General features: G+C 35.9%; 1 protein-coding gene across 2 annotated transcripts; it reads right to left on the reverse strand.

Annotated features, from left to right (window-relative positions):
- On the reverse strand, window positions 1-20,518 carry LOC107679787 (dihydropyrimidinase-related protein 5-like). 2 transcript variants are annotated; one of them, XM_016475445.1, is made up of 13 exons: window positions 20,407-20,518; window positions 14,996-15,264; window positions 7,992-8,150; window positions 7,647-7,826; window positions 7,294-7,362; window positions 7,041-7,085; window positions 5,714-5,789; window positions 5,437-5,593; window positions 5,180-5,321; window positions 3,093-3,235; window positions 2,767-2,974; window positions 2,504-2,672; window positions 1-1,289 (listed from the first exon to the last, which is right to left on the reverse strand). In XM_016475445.1, exons 2-13 carry the CDS (start codon window positions 15,254-15,256, stop codon window positions 1,204-1,206), a joined length of 1,695 nt encoding a protein of 564 aa, XP_016330931.1. In that variant the 5' UTR covers window positions 15,257-15,264; window positions 20,407-20,518; the 3' UTR covers window positions 1-1,203. The 2 variants fall into 2 exon arrangements, with proteins under 2 accessions (XP_016330931.1, XP_016330932.1); XM_016475446.1 differs by lacking the exon at window positions 20,407-20,518 and adding an exon at window positions 19,154-19,266.
- Between the last annotated feature and the right edge of the window lie 901 nt (window positions 20,519-21,419).

Below are 21,419 nucleotides of genomic sequence, written 5' to 3' on the forward strand. Positions count from 1 at the left end.
AGGGTGAGTAATTCATGGGCTAATTTTCATTTTTGGGTGAACTAACCCTTTAATGTTCAGTGAACAACTGATGGAATTCAACTGTCGTTACAGTTCAGTGTTCGGCTAACAGTTAATTCTAGAATAGACATAAAGCTACACTGCAAAAATTATGCTATTGTTATGAAGAATAACTCGTGAGTGCCTGTAACACTAACAGGGAATGTAGACTTAGTAGATAAAAAGAAAATCTGGTCAGCGAAAAATGAAAGATCAATACATTTTTAGATTAGTTACACAGCTAAATTTGATATGTAACATTGTAAACAATGTTATTCTTAATTCACATTTTAGAAGGTCAGGTACTTGTGCTTCTAAACGACATTGGGAAAATTGAAAATGCTTCTTATAAATTACTTTTTTGAATGTATAAGCAATACAAGTGACCTGTGTCATGAACTAAAACTATAAATATGACAAGAGAAACAATCAAATATCTTGTATTGCCTTTAAATTGTGAGTGTTAAAAATAAGATAATAAAAATAAGAACAAATATTAACACCTCGACACAAAGCAAAAATTGGTTTGTACCTGCTGTCAGAAAGTGTTGCCAATTGGTCACTGTAAGAGTTGTAAGTGTAGAGAGGCAGAGTGCTAAAGTGTAACTCCAGAGATAAACACTGAGGTAAATGTATAGTCATCTGCCAACACATTAAAACAGTTAAAATATTAAATAACTTTACAATGGTTCACATTTTCAAGCCATGACCAAATACACAAACTAATAACATTCCCATTCTTAAACAACTTTGCAGTTGCTATCTTTAAAATGGGTTAAACGACAGCTTACGTAAAACGTACTGTTGTTAATGTGGTAACAAAAACAATTAGTAAAAGGATCCGTCATTTATTTAGCACTACAACAGTGTTGCATTTGAACACAACCTTCACTATTTCATTTGACTGAATATGAAGAACAAAACACCCTGTAACATTTTGGATTACCAAATCTCTTACAACTATTTCCAACGTATACCTTGTTTTCCAATTTCCACACAAATATATTTTTACCCTCGTGTACACACACATACAGTATATATATATATAAAAAAACACAGGAATTTAGTTGCAAGTGATTAAAATTAAATCATTTTCATTAGATGTGAGGTTGTCAAAAATGTAGGTGTTCAGTTGCAGACTTGCGCAATTGTTGATCCGAAATGTTACCAGATCCCACTAGAACGACCACCAGGTGGCGCCAGAATCCTCGCGGACGCTCTCTTTGGAACATTTTCATCAATTTGGGTACCTAGCAAAAAATAAAGACTGTTGAGCAACACAGGTTACATATACTGTAATTGTAAATAAACACATTTACATAGTTTATAAATTCATGTATTTTTCATTCACATTATATATTTCTATATTATTTTTAAATTTAGATTTACACAATTTTATATTAATTATATATATATCAAAACATATTTAACAATGTAATTAAAACAAGAATGAGAATGACACTTTTTTTGTATTACAATAAAAACTTCAGGGAAAATGTCAATGAAAAATATTTAACTGGAATTGTACTGGCATTATAAATAGGCTATGCAAATATATATATGGCGTGCAGTGGTGTTTTGAAATGAGGAGACAAAGTTTTTGTTTTGTTTTTTAAATAAATGTAAATTCATGTCTCAGTCACATTTTCTTGCTTAAATAAACATTACTTACACTATCATAAGAATTTATTAGAAAATCTATTTTGGATTTTCCATTAACAATAATAAGCTATTCTATTTATTAAAACCAAGTCTCGTCAGTATAGTGTTTTTAAGCATTTTGCATTTATTCCAAAATAATAACTCAAGGCAATAACCATTTAAACAATATATTTTATTTAAACAATTAGCCTATACATTTTATTTATGAACTGATGTTCAGCTGTTCTTTTTAATAATAAACTTATTAAACTCCCGCTTTAACTTTACCCGCTGGTGTATCTGTTGGACAGTTTTACCTTAGAAAAACAAGTTATTTTTATGTCATATTTTGTAATATTTGCATTGTTTTATTTTTGTTCTACGATTTTATATTCTCATCCAATTGTTTGAAGAGGCACTGCATCCCTTGCCTCCTTGGAGAAAATGGTATATGGCATGGTATATACAGTGGGTACGGAAAGTATTCAGACCCCCTTAAATTTTTCACTCTTTGTTATATTGCAGCCATTTGCTAAAATCATTTAAGTTAATTTTTTTTCCTCATTAATGTACACACAGCACCCCATATTGACAGAAAAACACAGAATTGTTGACATTTTTGCAGATTTATTAAAAAAGAAAAACTGAAATATCACATGGTCCTAAGTATTCAGACCCTTTGCTGTGACACTCATATATTTAACTCAGGTGCTGTCCATTTCTTCTGATCACCTATATATATATATGTTTTTGCTGTGTGTGTGTGTGTTTTAGTGTCAAGTATAGTACTTTTTTAGTTAAGATTTAATGCAGACTACTGTACCAGACAAACTAAAGCTGGACTCATGTAGGTCTCTCATTCCCCCGTGGCGCGTGCAGGGTCGTGGGTTCATGTCCCCATCTGAAGGGCCCACTTCCTTTTTCCCTGAATTCTGCACTGCAGCTACATCTCCAGTGTAGGGCGCACGCTCCACCCCCTTGAGTGCTTGACACTGAGAGAAGAGGGTCACAAACAAACAGTCGATCCACTGCGATACACTGTAATAAAAACATGATCTACTGGAGTGAGAGTTGTGCTTTGAGTACCTTCTCCCGCTGCACCATTTTCTTGTAGAGGTAGTCTGAGAAGGTTCGGAGAGGGTAGAACTTTCCTGAGCCCTCAGCACAGGTGAAGATGCCGTTTTCATAGACCACACGACCGCGGCTGATGGTTACCAGAGGGACGCCGTGACAGCGTAGGTTCTCGTACAGATTTACATCTCCACCCTGCCATTGAGTGCTCACAGAGATGGTCCTACGGACATGCAAAACCATGTAAATATATGTCATTTCATTTTATTTTACAATACTTAGTATATGAAATGTGTTTTAAATTCTCAGCTGATTTGAATTTAAATCATTATTTTGGAGACCTTGTTGATTCTGGATCCCAGACGACCACATCAGCATCGGCTCCAGGGATGATCCTGCCCTTCCTGGGGTAAAGGTTGTATATCTTTGCAGCATTGGAGCTTGTGACAGCAACAAAACGATTCTCATCCATCTTGCCTCCAACCTATTAAGAAAGATAGATAGAATGAGCTAAAAAAGTTTTTTATTTTTGATGCATCTGTCATTTCCTGTCCTCCATGATTTTTGTCTTTGTTGTGGTTTGAGCAGCAAGTTAACTGTCTATAATATGTTATATATACTTTGTTATATTATTATTAATACAACATAGTTATGTAATTCATTACTTTTGTTATATATTATTTATATACACTACCATTCAAAGGTTTGGGGTCAGAGAGATTTTTTTAAAAGGAATTAATCATTTTATTCTGCAAGGATGCATTAAATTGATTAAAAGTGACAATAAACACATTTGTTACAAAATAAATATTCAAATAAATGCTGTTCTTTTGAACCTTCTATTCGTCAAAGAACCCTGAAAAAATGCAGCACGGTTTCAAAAAAATCCCAACTTTGACACTAAAGACTCAATTAATCAATTAATTAGTTCATCAATTAATTAAGGAATCAATTAATTAGGTTTTAAAAATTAGGTTTAAAAAATATACTAACTTAAAGAATATTAACATATAAAACAGTCATTTTTAATTATAATAATATTTCACAATATTACTGTTTGTACTGTATTTTTTATTACATAAAGGCATCAAAATAATTGGTGAGTATAAGAGACTTCTTTTATTTAACATTAAAAAATCTTCAAATGTTTGAACAGTGCTGTAATATTGATACTTAATGGCACCCTCACATTGTTGCATAAACTTTTTGGATCCATCCAAGTCACATAATGTACCTAATATTCATGAGCTACACTTCCAGCATACTAACTGCAAGTATTAATGATTATCATGTGAATATTAACTGTATTACATGACTTTCATCCATTAAAACCGCCAAATTTAAGACTAAGGGCCCTATTTTAACGATCTAAGTGCATGGTCTGAAGCACAAGGTGCAGGTGCACTTAGGGCGTGTCTGAATTTGCTAGTTTAATGACGGGAAAGACGGTCGGCACGTCCGGCGCATGGTCTAAAATGGCTGTCCCTATTCTCTTAATGAGTAATGGGTGTGTTTTGGGCATAACGTTCAATAAACCAATTAGAATCTCATCTCCCATTCCCTTTAAGAGCCAGTTGCGCTCGCGCCATGGCGAATTCGCTATTTACACGGCGGAATTTGCAAACGCGTCTCCAGAGAAGAAACAGAGCTGCTCGTGCGTGAGCAAATAGGAAGCCTAATTCTGATATATACAGTGACTATCCATTATGACATGTAGGCATTTTTATATTGATGTAGCCTACACAATAATAATCTTTTACATTGTAATCCCTTAAATGCACGCCCCTGTGTGTGTAATAAGCCCATGAGCGCACAAATGCATTTTCTATTTAAACAACATGGCGCAGGACGTGAAAATGATAACTGCGTCGGGCTGAAACTAGCAAAAAACACTTGCGTTGCACCTGGCATGGGTGTATGATAGGGCCCTAAATTCTAGGTTGTATCATAATTTGCATATAATCCATACTTTTTCCATAAGTGTTTTTTAAATTATCATAAAAATGAGTATTATAAAAAGTATTATAAGTATTTAAAAAATTGTACATTATAGTGGTCTTGATGGTGTACCATTTTCAAAGTATTCATTCATGCATGAATTTTAGCCTAATATTGCCCACAAGCATTAAGGAAGGGGTTTACAATAATTCTGTCAACTGTCAGAAACAGCTGCATCATACATTAAGTAATAATTCAATTAATTATTCGTTTTTCATTAATCAAATTTTCATCAAAATGTATTTAAAGTTAATCATCAAAGTAGGTGAAAGTCAGGTAACAAATAAATATTCATGGTATTCATTAATGTTCACACCTGGTTGGTGTGAATTTGTTTACATTTATGCAAACAATCAGAAGTGTTCAATGGAATTCCTACAGGTCTTTTAGTTGCAGCATCAAACTTTTGGCTATATTAACTGAAACATACCACTCCCCGCTCCCAAATAACACTCATGCGGTCCTGCACCCCAGAAACACCGTGAGGGATTTTAGTGAAGTCGTCTTTGCCCATTGCCTTCTGTTTCGTGGTGAAGGGTCGGTGGTCCGATGTCACGACGTTTAGAGTGTCACTGCATCACAGTGAAAAGGCTTTTATGTGACTGTACAGATATGACTAAATGAAACTATTCATGCAGATCAATAGTCACTAAATGAAACTACTCAGTACACGGTCAATCCACTTACTTTCCCAGAAGGCTGAGCAGGTAATTCGGTGTGTTGGGGTCGAGTCTGAGTGGTGGCACAGTGACGAAAGAAGCTGCGTGGGCCCAGTCCTGGTGGTAGTACTGCAGCCCGTTTAAGACAGCATGAGCAGTGGTCGTCTCTCCATGCACCACTTTCCCTGTCGACCGATCACGTTTCAGTATTCGGAGTCACATTATGTCATTTACTGGTGAAGATTCAGGTGTCATATTTTAAAGTGACTGTGAATTGGCCTTGAGTGACATTGCCTGGCTCTTACCCTGCATTTTAGCGGATGCTAAAACATCTCCTGCTGACATGCTGGACACATTCACAAGATATATGGGACAGTGGGCCTAAGAGACAAAAAACAGAAACAGTGCTGATCACATTTAAAGTCCTTAAAAGCAATGAATCTGCAACTGATGTGTATATTTCAAAACTGGGTCAACATGTCAATCATGCAGCTATCTTGACACTCTGTTTACACTACATATGAAATATACTGTATGTATATTATGCTTCAGCTGTGAAATAACAGTAAAGGAAGGGTCTCAAAGTACATTTTTGTTCAAAAGTTTTCAACATAAATAATAATAAGATTTAAAGGTTTTAAAAGAAGTCTTATGTATTATTATTTATATTAAAACAGTAATATTTTGAAATATTACAACTTAAAATTATTTTTCTATTTGAATATATTTTTAAACATAATTTATTGTGATGTCAAAGTTGAATTTTCAGCAGCCATTACTCCAGTCTTCAGTGTCACAGGATCCTTCAGAAATCATTATAATATGCTGATTTGGTGCTATTTCTTATTATTAACCATGTTAAAATATAATACATATTTTCAGGATTGTTTGATGAATATAAAGTTCAACAGCAGAAAATAAAAATATTTTGTAACATTATATATGTTGTTAATTCAATTAGTGATGAATTTAATGAAACTTTTCTCTATCAGATTATAATTTTTTTTAAAACTGACACCAAACCTTTGAATGGTAGTGCATACATTATGGCATTACAGTTAATTATACTGTATGTTTCAATTAGGCCTGTCAAAATTAACATGCAATTACACATTTACACATGCAATAATTAAATATGCTTAACAATGTTAATTATGTCAAATATAATTAATGCAGTTTTTCACTTTATCCACTTACACACTTACTGCCATTATTTCAGTCTGCTAACTTCAATCCCCCACTCTCACCATGTCAAACATGCAAAATTATTGTTAAGGTTTCTGATTGGCTCAAAAGTGTGGGCTTTTTTTTTTGCTGTTTACAACATTTATAGAGCTGTAGAAAAACTGTCAAATTACTCAATTAGAGCAGATCTGCAATAGGTTTTGAGTGTTTGCATTACCCATGTGTTTTAATTCTGAAATACAGAATCTGTTATATTTAACACTAAAACGCTCATGTGTAGAACTACTGATACAGCATCTTGCTTAGAAAAGGCCCAGTTGTAATCACCCAAGTCCATGTTAGTATTTCAAAAAGCATCACTTCTGAACCAGTAACAGCAGTTTGGGCTGTCATTGGAGCTGTAAATAATGAACAAAATACATCAACACTCTTGTACATCATACTCACTCTGTTAGCGATGGTAATAGCTCGGTGGACGGCCTCTGCTTCCAGCTGCACATGGAAAATTCCCAAGGTAAGTGAGAAAACACAAAAGTCACCAGTGAAACCTAATGATGAACAGAGGCCTAAGTGTATTAATAATCCATGGAAATGCAATATGAAAACGGGAAAGACTAGGAGCTGGAGAGAGAGTGGTAGTGCGGCTAATATCTTAAAGGAAAACAATTTGATGGTCACAGGATTTGAATGGTTACTTTACCTCCTCAGGTCTGCTTATCTCAATGCCCTCCGGTCCACTAATACCCAGATCCAGTGCTTCTCTGGCACCCTATTGTGAATAAATAAAGACATGCGATAACATGATAAATAACGACTATGCAGGAAGAAAGATGCCAACATTATTCATAATAATTTTGACCAAAATAAAGGCAGCATCACATACACTACTGTTCTAAAGAAAGGTCAGTAATTTCACATAACGCCGATAACTATTGATAAAAATTAATAGTGCTGTTTCTAATGTGTGAAGCTGCTGCCTGTATACAGCTCACTAGGTTTTGGAGCAGAACTTGTTTCTACATTATGGTTTTGCACCAGTTCCCTGATTTATACCTCCGCAACCAGCTCTCCATTCTCCGCATGGACGCGGGCAACAGCACCGATGTCCTTACAGTTCTGCAGGGCCTGAAACAGCTCGCTGTCCCTCAGCATGTACATGTCCTTATATGCCATGAACATCTGGAAGGAGTTCACCCCTTTGTCCCGCACCAGCGTCTCCATTTGAGCCCTAACCTGTGATGACAAGACATGTCAAGTCACCTTTATTTCTAAACCACTTTATACAACACATATTGTGTCAAAGCAGCTTCACAGTGATAAACAGGAAAAGCACTGAATCAATTACGGAAACTCAACCATGGAGACAGAGTTTGCATACTCAGCAAACACACGTTGTACCTTTGGTCCCCACCAGGTCACTCCCACATGAAGAGCGTAATCACAGCAGGCCTTGGCATCAGCGTGAAAGCGGCACTTTTCATAAGCGTCCAGCAATGATTCGTTCTTCTCTGGCAGCACATGACCAATCACCATAGTGGTGCCTCCAGCCATAGCAGCCTAGAAATAAACAAACAACAGACTGACTGCTGAGGGATCCATACAGCATCAATACCAATCACTCGGTTTAATGGGCCAACAACAACATAACATAATACCAACATGCTCACAAAAGCTTTGCATGAAATACATAACAGCACTCAGAAAACATTAATCAAGGTTAAATTAGACTTGTATTTGAGAACTGTATTCAAAATGTATCTGGAAGAGATGCTAAGCCATTGTTTCATGATGTTCTGGGTAGTTGTCTATAGGCATTTATATGTGTTTCCATTTACATTTATTCATTCAGCAGACGCTTTTATCCAAAGCGACTTATATGATGCTCCTTTCATTATTATTGAGAACTTCAGATTTTTTTTCTAGGTCATTGCTGGAGTGATCCAGTAGTTGCTAGGGTGCTCTCATTATTGCTAGGGTGTGCACAATAATGAATATGGCACTGCTGATATAAACTCTTTGTATTTTAAATGTACAATAAGCACAATAATTGCAACATATGGTTAGAAAGCATGAAGCTTGTGGTGTTAGAACGCCAGTTTTTGTCAGCCGTCAGACAATCTGAAACATAATCTGAAAATCACAATCTGAAAACATCTTATGAAGACGTAACCCATAGCAGTGCATTATGACGCTTCAGATTGTCTGATGGCAGACAAAAGTAAACGATAAATGGATGAGATCTCATTACAAAAATGTGCATAAAATACACTGAACACAGAAGCTCAAATGTGTGTGACACTAGAACAGACCTCACTGGTTCTCACACGTCACGCACACACATTTCTTCTTATTTTGGGTTTTAATGGTGGGTAAACACACTTGACACATTTGAGCATCTTCTTTTTCTTTCAATGGCGGTTGGGAAACCCACTTAAAAGAGCATACCGCCACCAACTGTACGACATGGGCATGACAGCTGACAAAAAAATAAGGATCAGGCTTAGGAGAGCCGATTCCGATCAGTTAAAAAAAACGCTTGATTGGCACCGATACCAATCATTGAGATCGGTTTGGGACATCCCTAGTGTTTATATGATGTTCTAGTTATAACTAAGGCATTGCTATGGAGTTATGGGTGGTTTCTTGGGTGTTGCTGCTAGGATGCTCTTGTTTCTAGGTCTTTGCTAGCGTGATCTTAGTCTCGCGTAGCCAGACCTTCAGACTGATGGCAGAAGGTCTGGGAACCTTGGCCGCTTTGAATGGCCAGGGCCTGTCCAAGAGGCCATATGATCTAGAGCTAAAGCAACCAATTACGTTTCGTTTTGTGCCGTGTCATGTTTAGGTGCGTGACAATGTTCCTACAATAACAGACCGATGTATAAAACTCTCTGACATATTTTAAAGATTCTATACTGCGAACTTTAAATATTTCACATACTAATAAGTGCTCATTGTCACAGTTGTTAACACAATGGCTTTCTTCTTCCATGAGGGGGTTTGGCATTAAGGCTGGAACGTTAAAGTACGCGACACACATCTCCCGGAAATCCTTTATAACTCAACCAATCCGATGACCAGCCACCGGTCCATGGGCGTGACCTCTGAGGCTGAGACTAGGGTGATCTGGTGGTTGCTAGGGAATTGCAAGGCTATATTCAAAGTGTTGTGCTGGTTGCTAGGATGTTCAGATAATTTCTAGGTCATTACTAGGGTGTTCTGGTGGTTGCTAAGAAATTCTGAGGCTGCAGTGTTTCTTCTAGGTTTACAGCTTTTGGGGGGGGAGATTGCATTTTTTCCGTTTTAATTTTTCTGGACTCCTTTTTAATGGTTAAATTAAATTTTATTAATCAAAAAGCATGTCTAATTAATTAAAATAATGAAATTTAATTTAACATCAATTTATTAAAAGTTTAACACAAATTACATATTTAGGGTCCTATGAAATGTTTTATTTTTTCCAACCTTATGTTTTATTGTTACCAAATTCTGTGTTTTAGCATGTCTAATTATTTGAAAGCATAAAAACAAGTTTCAATTATTCTTACAATAGCCTTACGATTTTTTCCCCTCAGAAATTCTGTGTTGTGTATTTACATTTTTTAAGGCATAAAACATTCATTTGATTTATCTTTTAAATAATGAATATTAAACATTTTATTTTTTTTGGAAAATAAAGGGGATTTAATATTACAATTAAAATATTGAAGAAATAGTGTATGATTATTCCTTAAAAATAAGGTTTTAATAATTTTAGTAGTAGTAGTAGTAGTAGTAGTATTACGTACATTCTACAGAACAACAGTAATATTTCTGCCGCAATGTCTTCAAGTAAAACCAAACTTTTATTTTGACGGGTTGCCGTGAATACCTTTACATTTCTGTGTGTATGATATGAGGATAGTTTACTCAAATGAAACGGTCAAATGCTCACGAAGTGACTCTCAGAGCAGTTCTGGAGATGTTGTTCATGTATTTATGTCGTCATTAGTGAGACGGCAGACGTTAATATCACCGGAAGCGTCACGTGCACTTCAGTACGAGTAGTAAACAAAACCGCGCGTCTGCGCCATTCATTAACACACAAAATTCATATTTAAATAGTCGTTTTGCGGCTTAATATTTACAAATACTAGTAGTGGGAGTGGGAGTGGGAGTGTGCTCACTTGTGTGTGCGCATCGGGGCGGAACTCCGCTGTGTGTGATACAGAGAGCGTGACCATGTCACGTAGAGACAGAAATGACATGCCGTCGTGTAAATAAGATAAATAACATAAGGCTATTTAGTTTGTTTAATAAAAGAGCAAGGTATAGACCTGTTCTATAGAAAAGGTAACTTTAAATGACTTCTGTTGTGATCTGGCGCTATAAGAGAAAATAAAAGTAAATAAAATTAACTTGACCTTCAAGGGGGCGGGGGGTGCCGTTGGGAGGGTGGGCCGCCCCCTTAATATAATGGCAGGGGAAACACTGGGCTGTTTTAAGGTGCTCTGGAGGTTTATAGGCCATTGCAGGCATTACTAGGGTGTTCTGGTTGCTCCTGGGATGTTGTGATTAGAGCTGGGCGATATAGCTAAAAAAAATTATCATGATATAATGTTCCATATAATTCGGTATCTGGTGGCTGCTGGGATGCTGGGATTGTTGCTGGGGAATTGCAAGGTTGTTTTTAAACTGTTTTTCTGATTAGGATGTACTGATTTTTTTAGCTGTTGCTACGGTGATCTGGTGGTTGCTAGGATGCTCTGACCATTGCTACAGTAGGATGTTCGTGGTGGTTTCTAGGGCATTATGGGCATTACTAGGGTGTTCTGGTGGCTGCTGATCTGATCATTGCCAGGGCATTGCTAGGCTGATGTTAGGGTGTATCTCTCAGTATAAGCCAGGGGCGTTTCCTCCGAGGAGGCAAGGGAGGAAGTGTCTCCTCTCCTCAACAGTGGATGAGAAAATAATCGATATTACAAAAATAAAACAACGCAAATATGACTAAATATGACATTAAAAGTCTAAAAGTCACTCGTTTTTATAAAGTAACACTGTCCAACAGCGACACCCGCAGGTAAAGTTACAGCCGGAGGCTTGCCTCCCTTCGGTCCATAGACTTTCTACAGAGACCCTAAAGCGTGCCGTGACTTTTCTGGAGGCTCATTGAGATGAATGGGGGAAAGTCACGTGAGAGGAGGCAATGCCTCAGTCGCGCTATAATTGGATATGATCGGTTATGATTGGATGTGATTGGTTCGTGTGATAAATCCCGCCTCTTGTTTTCATGCGAGCTCTCGGCCTGCATGAAAAAAATGATGCCGTTATTGACTAATTATAAAGTAAGTAAACAACTCTCCTGCTTAGATATCACTGCTTTGTGTCACATCAAAATGAAACATGAAATGACTTGAAAACGTGATGACTGTGTCAGTTTTTAGTGAGCAATATATATATATATATATATATATATATATAAAACTGCCTCCTTATTTTATAACACCTCCGCACGGCACTGGTATAAGCCTATATGAGGTACGAGTTGTTGTTGTTTTTTGTTTTTTTGCACCTGTTTTAAGTCAAAGACTTTATGTTATACAATAACATTTAACATTCCTCATTTGTAAGTCGCTTTGGATAAAAGCGTCTGCTAAATGACTAAATGTAAATGTATACAATAATAATATGTATTCCTCATAATGCTTTAGCCAACACCACTAATTAATAGCCCACAATATCTGTCTGAGCATAATGTTTTACAGAAAAACACATAATTAGCAGAAGGCTTTTTTCAGTACGAGGAAACAATGATTAACAGTAATTCAACCACAAAAACGGTCCTCTTTAAAAGCATCTCTCAGCTGACACAATCCGGGCAGCCACATCCACTGAAGGGGGCGTGTATTTGTGCACCATTGTCTTCCAGCACAATGGCACAAGTGAAAGGCTTTTGCAGCAATCTTTGCAGCAGTGCTCCTGTATCTATGGAAACAGAATCTGATCACCATTTGTCACTGCGCCCGGCGAGTCTCATGGCTGTAGCGGGGAGGAGGGGGGAAGAGAATGCCACTTGTGTTGCCAAGGTTAACAATAACAGCGCCGATAACAACTCTTTATTTGTCATCTCAAAGCCCCCAGCACTCTATGAATAAGAGCGTGTATGTATTTGTGAGGGTGAATCGAGCCCTGTGGTTGATGGAGGCAGACTGTGAGTGTGCAATGCTCACTCTTGCATCTCAGTGTCTGCTAAGTGACCCATGGGATTTATTTAGGCAGGGCTGCTGAAGCGAGTGCATCACTGCTTTTGAAGTATTTATAAAACAAGAACAAATGAATGTGACATTAAATGGTTGCTACATCACACATCATTTTAGTTCAGATCTTCCACTGTATGAAAATGCTTATCTGAAAAAAACTCATATTGCATAAAATTCAGTCATACAATGCAAGGAAAATCAAAATACATTTTTGAAAAAGTATTTAGGGTACAATACTCTAAGCAGTACTACCATACTAGTTACTTCTGAGGAGAAGAACTTATTGAGTTGTCGTGAGATAATAGGCCCCTGGCAGATGGTGGGAGGCCCCCAAGGTGTGGGGGGTCCGAAGTCAAAAAATCAATTGTTTGCTTCTACTTTTTCTCTATATGCCCCAACTGGAACCACGCTATTTCATCTTAGAAGTGACCAAGCTGAAGCCTTAAGCCATTTTAATAACCTCCCTAGTTCTTTTACATTCAATTTTACATACCTAATGTACATGACATACGGGGGAAAATTAGATATTGTGGCCATGAGTTAAGAATTTGTTCCAACAACTTATTCATTTTTTACACTGTTTTTTGGTAAATTGCCACAATTTATCTAAATTAAAACAAGGAAACAAATTAATAAAACATGGCCACAAATTAATAAGTCTTAGTAACAAATTCTTACACAATATTTATTTTCTCTTGCTTGTCATGTGTGGTGCTCCATACTAATGAGACAATATAAAACATAATATTTTAGGGCTTTTGACTTTTTAGTGACATTTGAGAAGGAAAAGAAAATGATTTCGAGGCAAGAAAGGATATGAGATTGGTATGTGGCGCAAACCCGATTCAATCCTACGTTTCCCACATGAGTAACACTGACTGTACTCAAAGAATTTACTAACCACTAGGCCACAGATATGGCACAGAAATAGGAAACTGGTGTATGATCTAGGGATGTAACGGTATGAAAATTTCATATCACGATTACAGTGACCAACGTTATCACGGTTATCAATATTATCACGGTTTTGTTAAAATTAGATGAAAATGTTCAAAAAGAACTGATTCACACTGAAAACATTTCAATAAGTTTTATATTTGAAAATCAACAAACAACAAATACAATTAGCAGCTATATGCACTTTTTTTAGCATAAACATTAAATTAACATTAACATGAAGCCCTAATAATAATAATAATAATAAATCACTTATATATATATATATATATATATATATATACACACAATATATACAGTGTATATATATATATATATATATATACTGTATATACACATACAAAATATATATATATATGAGCAAATTTGATGCGTTTCCCCCTTTTGCAGCGACTTTCTTCTTGCAAGATCAGCAGACAGGGTGACCGTCCTTGATTAAATTGCCTTCGGGACTCTTGTAAAAGCCAAAATACGACCAGACCACCGATTTGGTCCTCTTAGATGGCTGAAAAATCTCCCGAGCGCTGTCACTGCCTTCCGCCATTTCCTCTCGTGCAAAAAAAACAACAACAACAACATTGCATGCTGCTTCTGCGTCAGACTGATGCTGGCTGGACAGGATTTACCGCGAGTTTTCAAAATCGCGATAATCAAATACGGTTTCGATGATAATTAAATTTTAAATGATAATACTAACCGTCAGGGCATTTTATCGTGATTTATCGTGAAACCGGTAATCGTTCCATCCCTAGTATGATCAGATAAATTACTTTAAATCTGTATAAAATTAAACACTTATTTAAAATAATTAAATATTATTTTAGCTGGGAATCAAAATATTCATAACCACGGCAACAGTGTTTCAGTTAGGAGACAAATATGATATTATGAATTTGATATATTATTAATAATAATAATTATTATTATTATTATCAGTCAACATAAATCAGTATTTTACTTCTGTAATGTGACATAATTCCAAATGAAACAGGACACAAACTTTTTTTTTTGATTTTAACCATTGGGAATTGAATGAATTGAGAGAGGAGGGATTGAAAAATTAGGTCTTGATGATGTCAGCCAAATAAAAATGTTCAGAGGTGGAGCAAGATTTTCTTTAGAATAACATGGACTGATAAGTAATTCCTAGTATGACCAATAACATATTATGAATGTAAGTCAGTTCTGAGTAAATTCTGACTTTCATACCTTGGTGCCGCTGTAGAAGTCATCCGCGGTGTTGGCGTTCATAAAGCTCTCGTTCAGGTGAACACTGGTGTCTAGGCCACCCGGAAGCACCAGCTTTCCTGTGGCATCTATAACCTTGGCCCCACCTGGGATCATCAGCTCCTTGCCCACTTGCTGGATAATGCCATTCTCGATGTACACATCCGCTTCTTGTGTGAAGTCATCATTCACCACTTTACCTCCCTTTATAAGAATGCGCACCGTTGCTGAGCTGGAAGACATGGTTCAACCTACGAGAATCGAAAGACAGAGTGTTTATAGAGATGTGTGTTAAATAACACTACAGGGTCTTTATAACCCATTCAGTCATTTTTTGAAAGAAATAATACCAATGATTAAGGACGCATTAAATTTATTAAAAATTACAGTAATTTTTTTTTTTCATTATTACAAAATATTTCTATTTCAAATTAATGTTCTATTCAGCAATGATTCCTGCAAAATATATATTACGGTTTCCTCAAAAATATTATGCAGCACAATTGCTTTCAACATTGCTAATAATAAGACATGTTTCTTGAGCACCAAATCAGCAAATTAGAATGATTTCTGAAGGATCGTGTGACACTGAAGACTGGAGTAATGATGCTGAAAATTCAGCTTTGCCATCACAGGAATAGATTACATTTTAAAATATATTAAAATAGAAAACAGGTAGGCCTATTTTAAATTGTAATAATACTTCACAAAATTACAGTTTTTACCAGGGCCCAGTCCTGTTCGAATATGCAACCATTTTTTGAGAATGTGCGAGTTAAAATTTGACGTGGTCGCATTTGTGCGAGTCCTTGGTCTGCTCTGCTCCATACAGCGCGTGCTGCAGAGCCGCAGCACAGTGTATCAGGAGTCAGATTTCACAGATCACGTGAAGAGACTGATAGAGGTGCTTTCAGTACGAGCGCTTCAGGTGTATCGCCACATCAGCACAAGCACAAAGGTGCGCACGACAAAAATTACGTGAAAACAATGACGGATGGAGGATTTGGTTTTCAAGCGAAATATAAAAGTAAAGTAAAAGACCACTTCTTAAACCAGAGAAGGTGAACATGTTGGTTTTCTTGGAAAAAAAACATGCAAGCACTGTCACCGACAGCCAATTTAGTTTAAATAATCTTTTTGTTTTAATTTTGAAAAGGCTGTTATCTTTGCTGTTTAGCTCACGTTACGTTATGGAGGCTTTCTTTTAATTTTCTTATTTATTTGATTCCACTGTGTTTTCTAAACTTTCTGTAATTTATTAGTCGATATATATTACAGCATATGTGGTGTGGGCCATGCCTTATCTTATTTTTGTTAATAAACGTTATATATGCTAGTTTGTCATTGTACCGTTTTATTTTTGTTGTGCTTTTCATTAAGAATAACAATGAATCCATCTTTCAAGCATTTGTTTTAGTCTTAAAAAGTGAAAGGTGTAAAGATGTAAGCACAACAGAAAATTATCTTTTCTTGTAAAATGTGACATTAAGATCGCAAATTCGAAGAGGTTTAAAAAGAGGTTAAAAGAGGAACTCCCATTTACAAAATTCATATCATAAATAATACTGATGAAAAAGAATGGGTTGAATGTTAATCCCACATTTGTTACCATAACTATTAACTATGATTACGGAAAAAACTATTCATCAGCATGCATTGTTTAATCTCATGTTGTAGCAAAAACTTTTTTAAAAAGTGTGATTAAATCATGTGCTGGTGCAACCAACTGAAAAAGTTTGTCGCACCAGCGCGACCAGTGGAAAGAATGAGTCTAGAGACCTGTTTACTGTATTTTACCAAACATATGACACCTATTAAATCATTTAAAAGCAATTTTAGTTACTATAGAAATTTCCAGAAATATTCCACTATATTGAGATTATAGTGACTGATACTTCCAGGTTTTCCATGACCATGGGAAGTGGGAACCCTGTTTATATAATAATATACACCCCATACTTTTGGAATGACATCACATGTCTCAACAGAGAGCTTGCAGCAATCCATTTTTCCATATTTGGGCTATGGAAACCAACTATGTCCTTACTTGACGTCCAAACAGGATCAATCATTCATGTCACAGCCCAAATGTTCCACAACATTAGTTTTTAGAGGTTGCAAAGCATTACGCCATTCAAGAATCTCACTTTAGCGGGTAAACTGACACCAACATGTGTGATTATCGTCAGCTTGGCATGATTAGTCACATTATCGACTCCAGCCTTTAACATGGTAATTACATGTGAACATGTTAATTATTCATGACACATTAAAGCAATTTCAGCACTGCAACAAACGTTCCAGTAATGTTGATTCAACAAAACCTCAACATCCAACACACTACAGAAACAGGTTGTGGAAGATGCTCAAAAATGATCAGAGCAATTCTGACCCAGATTTTCTAGCGCTGCATGTGCAGGGATGTGGGATTGTTAGCAGGAAATATATGTAGGCTAGCAGCTGTTGCTGTACATTCCCTGCAGCACCGCACTTCCTTATGATCTAATCCCAAGTGAAAGCATGCATGCGAGTCTATGCTGCAAAGTGAGTCGGGGGCAGGCGGGTGCGGCATATTCACAGTATGGCGCTGCCCAGGGTTCCCCCCAGCCCCCTGTTCTGAGCCCCTGATGGTGAATGGTGTGTGTGTATGTGAGCAAGGAGGGGCTACTATGGAGCTGGAGAATAAGGGTGTGTCCTCAGACATCCTACTATAAAAAGAAACAGTACGGTGCATGAGCTACATCTGTCCTGTCCTCACAACACAGCCCGAAGAAAAATTATTGGAGCATTTGTTCCTCGCCATGACTCATGGAGGCCTTCCTCAGGAATGAATGACCCACTTTTGAACCATGCCATATTCCATGAGATCCAGATGGCACTCTTCTAGGTAGCATGAAGTACATGAAAACTTCAGATCTTTCTTGTGGAAACAACTTCCATTCAGTAAAACAGGATGGAATATTTAGTACAATTTGAACTATTAGAGCAGAAAGAATAAGTGCAATAAACAGAATACATATATTCTACATTTAATTATATAATAATTATTTAATTAAATAATTATAATAATTCTACATTTAATTTTAAATATATCTATTTAATTTTAAATTGAATAAATAATATTTAAATATTTAAAATTATATATTGTTTTAGACAATAAATTTACATTTAAAATAATATTTACATTATATTAAATCAAATATTAATTGTGCCAATGGGGAAAATAAATGGAATGGAAAAACAGGAAGAATTGGTGCAATATATGTAATATACATAATTTCAAATATTATTTTAAATTGCAAAAAGATATTTTAAATTATATACTGTATTACACAATTGATATAATTTAAAATATTTTAACCTTTATTTATTATATTTATTATATTATATTATTTACATTTTTATGCTGAAATGTTCATTGCAGTAAAATTAAAGGAATGAAAAGAGAAATTATCTATCTATCTACATATATATTATTTCTGAATTTTCATGCTAGAATACTTTTAGTTTGCAAAGCATGCATGCAGTCACGTGAAGTGTAAACATGACTTCAAGAGGTATTTTATGACCATGTACACATGCACATTTGTGCAATGCAGTGCATCAGTAATGTCTTCTGATATGTAGATTGCATGGACGAGGCTGATGATGGATGATGTAGACTCATCCCATTTGGACCATATGGAGGGTGTCACACAAAGGGGCGACCAAGCCCTTACTCTACACAACACATTCACTATGTCTCAAGGCATCAAGAAATGCCAACGTGCGTTGGTTTTTCAACATTTATAAGGATATTACAACGGCTTCATAACGGAAATATCAGATGTCTGGCGAGAGCTCGCGTTTAATCGTGTTTATTGCTGGTGGGCTCGAGCTGTTTATGGACATTGGACATAACTTACGACATCCACATTGATCGGCTAGATTATTAAATATCGCTCAATCGATAGTCAAACAATTACCAACCCACATTAGGAATGATACACGGGAAACACGAGACACAAGACTGGGAGATTCTTTCCATACCACAAAATTACACGATTCCGAGCCAAGCAATATATCTCTGTGCTAGTCAGTGAGGAGTTTCTTAAAATAACTGACAAATGAATGCAAAATAGCGAGACATAGCACACTTACTTCCTTTGTTATATCCTTAAAAAGCGATTTTCCTTCACTTTCAGCACTGGTGAACAATAATGCCTCTTAGACGGGCAGGCAGACACACAGGCAGATGCTTCGGTAGACCTTGCAGCAGCATCCCCAGACAGTGAGAGCCGGGCGTTGACCAATCACAGGCGACATCCACAGCGATGGACTCAGCAGCGGCCAATGGCATTGCAGTATGGGCGTGTCCTGTCGTCAGTGGTACGTACCATTTACACAGATTTACAGGATGGAACTGGATCATTAATGTGGATTTAAAATAATATTTACATTATATTAAATCAAATATTAATTGTGCCAATGGGGAAAATAAATGGAATGGAAAAACAGGAAGAATTGGTGCAATATATGTAATATACATAATTTCAAATATTATTTTAAATTGCAAAAAGATATTTTAAATTATATACTGTATTACACAATTGATATAATTTAAAATATTTTAACCTTTATTTATTATATTTATTATATTATATTATTTACATTTTTATGCTGAAATGTTCATTGCAGTAAAATTAAAGGAATGAAAAGAGAAATTATCTATCTATCTACATATATATTATTTCTGAATTTTCATGCTAGAATACTTTTAGTTTGCAAAGCATGCATGCAGTCACGTGAAGTGTAAACATGACTTCAAGAGGTATTTTATGACCATGTACACATGCACATTTGTGCAATGCAGTGCATCAGTAATGTCTTCTGATATGTAGATTGCATGGACGAGGCTGATGATGGATGATGTAGACTCATCCCATTTGGACCATATGGAGGGTGTCACACAAAGGGGCGACCAAGCCCTTACTCTACACAACACATTCACTATGTCTCAAGGCATCAAGAAATGCCAACGTGCGTTGGTTTTTCAACATTTATAAGGATATTACAACGGCTTCATAACGGAAATATCAGATGTCTGGCGAGAGCTCGCGTTTAATCGTGTTTATTGCTGGTGGGCTCGAGCTGTTTATGGACATTGGACATAACTTACGACATCCACATTGATCGGCTAGATTATTAAATATCGCTCAATCGATAGTCAAACAATTACCAACCCACATTAGGAATGATACACGGGAAACACGAGACACAAGACTGGGAGATTCTTTCCATACCACAAAATTACACGATTCCGAGCCAAGCAATATATCTCTGTGCTAGTCAGTGAGGAGTTTCTGAAAATAGCTTACAAATGAATGCAAAATAGAGAGGCATAGTGCACTTACTTCCTTTGTTATATCCTTAAAAAGCGCTTTTCCTTCACTTGTGAACAATAAAGCCTGTTAGACGGCAGGCAGATGCTTCGGTTGGTCCAGCCCGGTAAACCTTACACTTGCAGCAGCATCCAGACTGTGAGAGCCGGCGCTGACCAATCACAGGAGAGATACACAGCGATGGCCTCAGCAGCGGCCAATGGTATTGCAGTATGGGCGTGTCCTGTCGTCAGTGGTACGTACCATTTATACAGATTTATAGGGGATGGAACTGGATCATTATGCCATGTGGTAACCGTGCAAACTAGACGAAGTACTATTTTTTTTAGCGTTTTTTATGTATATTAATATAAAATGTACAAATATAAATTATTACGTATAACATAGATATACAAAGTATTATATATATTTAACCAAAATACCATAGATATTGTAAAAAAATATCATTATTAATCAAATATAATTTTTTTTTATTACTAAATATATACATGAATAAACTAACACAATTATTTAAAAGTGTATATATAGTTGTGTCCATATACTTATGCTTATAATAAATATAATTTAAAAACATTTTTTGTCGTTTCCAGGATGTAACCATTATATATAATACAGATACACAAAGTATTACATATATGCAAAATACCAAATTATTAAAAAAACTACATTATTCAAATACATTTATTATATATTCATATTCATATATATATACTTCCTAGAATATAATATACTCTATATAATATACCCTAGAATACAATATACCAATACTCATATTCACACACACACACACACACACACACACACACAGGTGCATCTTCATTTTTTTGTAACTTATTTCAAAAAGTGACACTTTCATATTTTCTAGATTCATTACATGTAAAGTAAAACATTTCAAACGTTTTTTTTTTTTGGTTTGTTTTAATTTTGATGATTAGAGCTTACAGCTCATGAAAGTCAAAAATCCAGTATCTCAAAAAATTAGAATATTTCCTAAGATCAATCCCCCAAAAAAAAAAAAAAAGGAT

This window comes from Sinocyclocheilus anshuiensis, unplaced genomic scaffold, assembly GCF_001515605.1.
Source record: "Sinocyclocheilus anshuiensis isolate Anshui unplaced genomic scaffold, SAMN03320099.WGS_v1.1 scaffold676, whole genome shotgun sequence".
Lineage (NCBI taxonomy): Eukaryota > Metazoa > Chordata > Actinopteri > Cypriniformes > Cyprinidae > Sinocyclocheilus > Sinocyclocheilus anshuiensis.

What these genes read in the sequence shown, in the direction of transcription:
- LOC107679787 (XM_016475445.1), bottom strand. Translation starts at nt 15,256, where the DNA reads ATGTCTTCCAGCTCAGCAACGGTGCGCATTCTTATAAAGGGAGGTAAA. An exon ending in CTATTACCATCGCTAACAGA is followed by an intron (nt 5,790 to 7,040) that starts GTGAGTATGATG and finishes TTTGTCTCTTAG; the next exon opens with GCCCACTGTCCCATATATCT. An exon ending in TGGGATCCAGAATCAACAAG is followed by an intron (nt 2,975 to 3,092) that starts GTCTCCAAAATA and finishes GCATGTCCGTAG; the next exon opens with GACCATCTCTGTGAGCACTC.